The sequence below is a fragment of the Terrapene carolina genome, unplaced genomic scaffold (assembly GCF_002925995.2).
Source record: "Terrapene carolina triunguis isolate 2854851 unplaced genomic scaffold, T_m_triunguis-2.0 Scaffold33554, whole genome shotgun sequence".
NCBI lineage: Eukaryota > Metazoa > Chordata > Testudines > Emydidae > Terrapene > Terrapene triunguis.
In genome coordinates, this window is record NW_020697905.1 from 1 (window position 1) to 7,616 (window position 7,616).

Below are 7,616 nucleotides of genomic sequence, written 5' to 3' on the forward strand. Positions count from 1 at the left end.
CCCCCCCCCAATCTGGCACACCCTCAATCCCAGAGACAGTAGGTGTCCCCCCTCACCTGGCACGGTGGGGGCGGGGGTGGGGGCGGCGGCCCCGGCAGAGGGCGCGGTTGGGGCGGGGGTGGCGGCGGCGCCCGGCCCCTCGGGCGCCTTGTTCTCGGGCAGGGCGATGGAGATGAGCGAGAGCAGGCGCAGCAGCTTCTCGGTCAGCAGCGAGCTGCGCCGGATGACGGGGTGCGAGAGCATGTTCATGAGCTGGCCCAGCGGCGAGGCCTCCAGGCTGTAGGGGGAGCTCTCGCCCTCGGCGCCCGCGCTCACCGGCACCGACTTGACCGAGTTCTTGCCCTTGCGGCTCACGTTCATGTTGTCCAGTTTGACCAGCAAGTCCCAGAAGTCGGTGGAGATGCCGCTGGCCTGGCCCGGACTGCCCGACTGCCTGGCGCCCCGCTCCCCCTCGCAGGGCGTCTCCTTGGGCCGCTGCTGCGTGAAGTGGCTGGGGAACACCTGGGGAGAGGGGAGAGTCACAGCCTGGGGACGGCTGGTGTGGCGCTGAGATGCAGCTGCCTCTGGGGTGGGGGGCAGCTGGGAAACAGCCGCACATAACGCCACATGGGACTGATTGCCGGGAGAGAGCGATCAGCCCAGCCCCTCCCCCTGCACCCTCCCAATGCCCAGCCCCGCCAGGGGAGAGCGCCCCCGGCCCCCCCCCAGCGCCCAGCCCCTCCCCCTCACCTTGGCCAGCTGGATGAGGGTGTCCAGCACGTGGCGACACACCACGGGGGCGGCCTGTGGGTGGATGTGGACGGCGGCGCCGGCGGCGGTGCCGGCGGCGTGCTTCTCCGTGTGCTTGCGCCCGCCGGCCCGCTGGATCTGGAAGATGTTGGTGCGGCAGCCCAGGGCGGCGTCCATGGAGACGGAGAGCCAGGAGAGCTGGCCCGAGCTGCGAGCCTCCATCTTGTGCAGCAGCTCCAGGGGGCGGCCCTCGGGGGCCCCGGCCTTGGCGGCCCGCTTGCCCCGCTCGTCCGGCGGCCCCTTGGGCGTCTCCAGGCAGGGCTCGCTCTCGCTGCTGCGCTGCAGGATGGACAGCAGGCTGCGGATCACCCAGCCCCGCGTCTGGCCGTGGTAGCAGAGGTTGCGCAGCACCCGGTGCAGCCGGCTCGTGTTCAGCTTGGGCTCGTCCACGAAGAGCAGCACCAGCAGGCAGGACAGCGCCTCGTGGTCCAGCAGCAGCCGGCCCCGCAGCCGCAGGAGGCTGTCCACCGTGCTGCCCGACGGCCTGGGGGGGGGGAGGAGGCGGCTCAGACAGCGGGGCGAGGAGCCCGGGCGGCTACCGCCCCCCACACTGGAGCCCGGCGTGGAACCCAGAGTCCGGGCGGCCCCCACCCTGCTATAACCACCAGCCCCCACATACCTCACGGAGCCCAGCATGGAACCCAGGCATCCGGGCTGCTATCCCTGCCCCGCCGCTCTCAGCACCAGCCCCCACGTCCCTCCCGGAGCCTGGCATGGAACCCAGGCGTCCGGGCTGCTACCGCTCCCCCTCACTGGAACCACCAGCCCCCACTCCCCTCCCGGAGCCCGGCATGGAACCCAGGCGTCCGGGCTGCTACCGCCCCCCCTCACTGGAACCACCAGCCCCCACTCCCCTCCCAGAGCCCGGCGTGGAACCCAGGCGTCCTGCGTCTCCTCAGGAGATGAGACTTGAGCCTCGTAGCTAAGAGGTCCCCTCTCAGCTGTGCCCCCCCAGGGCAGTACCTGCTGTGGCTGCTGCTACCGCCCATGTGGAAGGTGCCCCCCCTCTGCACGGCCAGGCGCGTGTACTGGACCCCGCGGTTCCCGCTCAGCCGGCTGGTGAAGGCTGTGGGGAGAGGAGCGGAGACAGGAGTTGGGGGGCTGCAGACCAAGGTGTTGGATTGGGGGGTGCCAGGGGCCCTACCCGGGCTGCGCAGGATGGCCGACAGGGCCGAGGGGCTGGAGTGGGGTAGGGGGTGCAGGGGGGGCCGTACCCGGGCTGCGCAGGATGGCCGACAGGGCCGAGGTACTGGAGTGGGGGTAGGGGGTGCCGGGGGTGCGGTACCCGGGCTGCGCAGGATGGCCGACAGGGCCGAGGGGCTGGAGTGGGGGTAGGGGGTGCCGGGGGGGCCATACCCGGGCTGCGCAGGATGGCCGACAGGGCCGAGGTGCTGGAGTGCCCGAAGAGCCGCTCGTGCATGAGCTGGCGCTGCCGGGCCTCCTGCTCGCGGCGCAGGGCCTGGGCCTCGGCGGCGATGTCGGGGGGCATGACGGCCAGCACGCTGTCCTCCATGTCCTCCAGCACCGAGCGCCGCAGGTCCGAGGGCAGCGTCTGGATAAAGGTCACCGGGTCCATGGGCGTGTCCGAGCTGATGCCCTGCGCCAGCTCCCGCCGCTGCTGCTCCACCCGCTGCTGCGCCAGCACCTGGGGGGACAGGTTACTGCCGGGGGGAGCCCTGGCCCTGCCCAGACCACGCCCAGAGCCGTAGCCCCACCCACAGACCTGTAGCCCCGCCCACAGATCATGCCCAGAGCTGTAGCCCCACCCACATACCACCCACAGAGCCATAGCCCCACCCACAGAGCTAGCGCCTCACCCATGGGTCCGTAGCCCCGCCCATGTCCAGAGACCCCACCCATGGGGCCGTAGCCCCGTCCAGAGAGCCCACCCACAGACAAAGCCCCCAGAATTCTAGCCCCACCCATGCCCAGAGACCCCCCCCCCCCGCACAGGGAAATGGCCCCCAGCCCCGCCCACCCTGACACCTAGCCCCCACGCCCCAGACACCAAGCCTGGCTTTCATCCCACTGACCCCCACCTGAGACAGAGCTCTCTCTCCTCTCCCCCCAGGAGGAGCACTTACCTCCTCCTGGATGGCGGGGGGCAGGGCAGCCAGGAACTCGGGGCTGACCTCTGTCACCCCGGGGTTGCTCACCACGGGCGGGGTGGGGATGGTAGCGGTGGGGGGAGGCCGGGCTGGCGGCCGGATGCCCAGCTGGTTCTGCAGCACCTCACGCCGGATGTCGTCTGGCAGGGCCGCCAGGAAGGAAGGGTCCACACCCTCGGGGAGGTTTATCCCTGAAAGGAGATGGGGGTGTCAGCAAAAGATGCAGCCACCTCTGGGGCGGGGCAGCTGGGGAACAGCCGCACATAACACTGCACAGGGAAGGCTCGCCACACGCGGAAATGCAGCCACCTCTGGGGCAGGCTGTGCACCATGGGGTTGCAGCAGGAGAACGGACACAGCTGGGACTTGACGAGGATACCAGGATTCATCCCGACTCCATCGTTTGAATGCCCAGAAGGGATCAAGAGCCTGGCCCTGGCTGCCAGGGGAGAGCGCCCCCTGCTGAGGCCCCCGCCCACCCTTGGCAGCACAGCGCCCCCTACAGCCAAGCTAGAGCATCACAGCGACCCAAGCCCTCTGCAAAGAGGCCGGTCAGTCGCCCCCGGTACCTGCTAGCGGGTCCTCCTCTTCGCTGCTGGTGGAGGGCAGCGGCTCCTCCAGGATGCCCCGGGAGTCGGCTCCGGAGATGGCCACGGCCGAGTCCCTGGTAGAGGAGCTCTCGGAGGACGAAGCAGGGGGTGAGCTGGGGGGGATGGGAACCTGGAGGTGAGTGGGGGCCAGATCCCAGCCCCCTCCTTAGCGAGTCTCGCCCCAAGCCAGACCCCCACTCCCCTGCCTCACACCGACCCCCCCCCCCGCCGCACACCCTGCCCCATACCTGTCCTCCCCTTGCTGGCTGGCATCAGCCAGGCTGTCGCCGCCGGCCTGGCCCTCGGGGCGCTGCTGGGCTGGCTCAGCCCCGGGGGCACCGTGGGGAGGAGGCTGCTCCGCTCCGCCGGGCACGGCGCCCTCCCCAACGCCCTCCTCCAGGCTGCAGGAGGCCAGGCTGCTGGTGTCCATGGGCGAGCCCTCCAGCTGGCTGCTAACGGCCGTCAGGGCATCCGAGTCCTCTGCCCTCTCTGGGGACAGCGAGGCTGGGGAGAAACGGGGGGGGGGGGGGGGGGGGTCAGAGGATCCCAAAGGGGAAACTGAGGCAGATAGGGGAAGGATACCTTCCCAAGGTCAGCCAGTGACCCAGCCAGGCCAGAACCAGGAGTCCTGGATCCCAGCCCCCGCTCCCTGCTGTAACCCCTAGATCCCCCTCCCCTCTCAGAGCCTAGGAGAGAACCCAGGTGTCCTGGCTCCCAGCCCCCACTCCCTGCTGTAACCCCTAGATCCCCCTCCCCGAGCCTAGGACAGAACTCAGGCGTCCTGGCTCCCAGCCCCCCAATCTCCCCCACTTACTGATGGTGGGGGCAGGTGACAGCTCCATCTGGGTGGCCTCCGCATCGGCATCGGGCCTACCCGGCCCCGAGTCCTCTTGCTCGGCCGGCACCAGCAGCTGGCGCGAGGCCTCGGTGCTGGGCTGCCCGGCGAGCTCCGGGGGCAGCTCCCCACCCGCCGCTGCCGGCTGTGGGGTTTCCAGGGTGACCAGCGTCTGCTTGGGGCCGGCGGAGGGGCCCTCGGCAGCGGGCGGGGCGGCAGGGAAACCGTCAGTCCGGCCAGCCGCATCTGGGGCAGGGAGGGAGGGTGAGACGGGGCTTAGATGGGACACCCCACACCCAGGCCATGCCGGCCCCTCCCCGCCTTGATCCCTGCTCCCCTCCTGCCTAGCCTGAGCTAGGAGAGAACCCAGGAGTCCTGGCTTCCGGCCCACCAGGTTTCTCCTGCCGGTGAGGGCCCGGCGCTGGGGAAAGTAGTAAGTTGTATCGTTATCTCTGATTGGGGCACGAATCCCGACCCCACAACAATACAACGTACTACCTCATCCTGGCGGGGGCGGGGCCTTCACTGTGGGGGCCGGATCCACCCCCGGGGGCCTCCCGCTGCCCGCCATCCAACACCCACATGCTGGGGGGGCTGGATCCACCCCCGGGGGCCCCCCGCTGCCCCCCATCTCACACCCTCGCTGGGGGGGGCTGGATCCACCCCCGGGGGCCTCCCGTTGCCCCCTATCCGACACCCACACACTCACTGAGTGCTGGATCCACCCCCGGGACCCTCCCGCCATCCCACATCTCACACACATGCTGGGGGGGCTGGATGCACCCCCAGGGGCCCTCTCGCCGCCCCATATCTCACACACACGCGGCTCGGCAGGCTGCACAGACCGACAGAGACCCACGATTGTAGGAAAAGGCGGGACCCCCTGTGCTCCCACCATCAGCCCACACTCCCCTCCAAGAGCCATGAGAGAACCCAGGCATCCTGGGCCCCCATGCTCTATCCACTACACCCCATGCCCCCGCCTGCTCCCAGCGCCAGGGAGAGAACCCAGGGATCCTGGTGCCCAGCCCCCTCTGCTCTATCCGCTTGCCCCCCACTCCCCTCCCAGAGCCGGGAGAGAACCCAGGCGTCCTGGCTCCCAGCCCCCCCCCCCGAGCTGGGGCAGACGGCGGTTGCTGGCTCCTGCTCGCAGTGCTGAGGGTGACCCCGCGGGAAAGACAGTAGACTGTATAGTTATCTCCGAGACCGGGTGTGACCCTAAAACTATACAATCTACTACCTCATCCCCCAGGGCCTCGGGGCGCTGCTGGGCCCGGCCTGGGACGGAGGGGCAAGTGGGGGTAATGGGCGGGGCAGTTACCTGAGAGACTCTGCTCGGTGGCGGTGTTAGGTGTGGGCACCGCCCCCTGGAAAGCAAAAGAGGGACAGGATGGAGTTAGAAGGGGGCATGTGGCCTGGACCCCCTAGGGGGCGCCGGCTGGCTATGGGGGGTAGGAAATGGGGCATGGTGCCTGTCCCCTCTAGGGGGCGCTGGCTATGACCCAGCCCAGGGCAGGTGCAGGGAATGGGGCCCGGGGCCTGTCCCCTCTAGGGGGTGTCAGCTCCCACCCAGCCACAGGTTAGCTCTGCTCTCCAGCCATTGCTGTGGCTGTAATGAGTCTGTGGGGTCTGAGCCCTGTACCCCACCAGCCATGGGGGAAGGGCAGGGTTGGGGAGGGGTGTGGCCAGTTCTCCACTGGCCCTTTAAGCCTTCAAGGGCCAGGTGAGCGCAGTGGCAGCTCCCCACCTGGGCGCTCTGCTCCTTCCCGTCCTTTTCCTCCTTGGCTTTGTCCGTGGCTTTGGCCTCCTCCTCGGCCAGCTGCTTGCGGCGCTTCTCCCGGCGCTCCTCCAGCTCCTCGTCCCGCAGCGCCTCCAGGTGGTTAACGATGGGAACCTTCACCACTGCGGGGGGGAAGAGCCGGGGTTAGGGGGCTGGGCCGGCGAGGGGGCCGGGTGGGAGGGAGCGCTGCGAGGCTCACCTGAGACGCAGTCGTGCATGCTCTCCGCGTCCAGCACCTTGCACTCCTCGGTCCAGCGCGTCAGGGCGGTGGGGATGCTGGAGAGGGTCCCTGCGGAGGAAAGAGGCAGGGTAAGGAGGCTGGCTCAGAGCCGGCGACCCCCAAGGGCCAGGACCCCGGCCCCCCCGGCGCCCTCCGGCACTCGCCTGCCTGGCTGGTGGCCGTGCTCTGGTCGTGGAAGAAGTCGTCCAGCAGCTCGTCGTCGGAGCGGGCGATGATGTGGACGTCGTCGTTCCCCACCAGGAGGCGGGCGCGGCCCCGGCTCTGCAGCGGGAGGCTGCTGCTCAGCTGGAGGATGTCGGCTGCGGCCGAGGGACCCAGCAACCTGAGGGGAGGGGGTGCTGTTAGGGTACTTCCCGGGCGCCGAAATACGGCCACCTCTGGGGCGGAGCAGGTGGGGAACGGCCGCACATAACACCACTCAGGGAGGCTCGCCCAGCACCGAGAGGGGGCCAGGTCCGCAGCCGGGCGGGAGCGTCTCACCTCTGCAGGATGAGGGGGGGGTTGGGCTGCCGCGTGCCGGGGTAGTGCACGTGGATCGTGTGGCCGGTGTTGGCCGTCAGCTGGCGCAGCGTCCGCTGGCTCCGCCCGATGCCCTGGGCCAGGCGGGTGGTGGAGGAGCCGCTGCCGAGGGTCAGGGAGCCGTGGTCTGCGTGCCGCACCATGAGCGGGTGGGTGGCCGGGATGTTTCCTGGGGAGGGGGGAATATCCGCTGGGGGGGGGGGGGGGGGGAAGAGAGAGACAGGTTAGCAGCTCCCTGGGCTAGCCCTATCCAGGCTGGGCTAGCCCAGGGCCACAGAGACCCCTGGAGAGCAGCCCACGCCGCCCACTGGGGGGTGCCAAGGCACCATGGGGCTCAGGGGCAGGCAGGGATTGGCCGAGAACCTGGGGGCCCGGCCCCACCCAGCCCTGACCTCTGGAATTGAAAGCCTGGGGACCCCAGCGCTGAGCTGATCCCCCGCTCCCAGCCCTGCACTCCGGGCGCCCAGCGAGCCCCCCGCCCCCTTACTGGCGCTGGAGAACATGTTGTCGAACTCGATGATGAGGTCGTCCTCGCGGTCGAAGCGTTCGAAGCGCACCAGGGGCGAGGCGTTCATGTCGGGGTAATCCTCGTCCAGCTCCATCTCCGAGCCATCGTCGTCCTCCTCCTCCTCCTCCCCCTCCTCGCCTTCCTCGTCGTCCTGCCGGCGCACAGCCTGCTTACAGCCGGCCTCCAGAGACCCCGCCCCTCCCCCCCAGAGCCGGGAGAGGACCCAGGAGTCCTGGAGCCCAGCCC

General features: G+C 69.9%; 1 protein-coding gene across 1 annotated transcript; it reads right to left on the reverse strand.

Annotated features, from left to right (window-relative positions):
• Nucleotides 1–56: 56 nt before the first annotated feature.
• Nucleotides 57–7,521, reverse strand: LOC112120046 (E3 ubiquitin-protein ligase HUWE1-like; the record flags this gene model as incomplete). Its single annotated transcript, XM_026663422.1, has 14 exons — nt 57–501; nt 730–1,273; nt 1,753–1,855; nt 2,146–2,434; nt 2,874–3,088; nt 3,467–3,600; nt 3,736–3,991; nt 4,302–4,568; nt 5,644–5,689; nt 6,070–6,224; nt 6,302–6,391; nt 6,487–6,665; nt 6,824–7,052; nt 7,350–7,521. Coding segments are annotated over 14 exons (3,124 nt in total), but the record flags the coding sequence as incomplete, so codon positions are not given.
• Nucleotides 7,522–7,616: the final 95 nt, after the last annotated feature.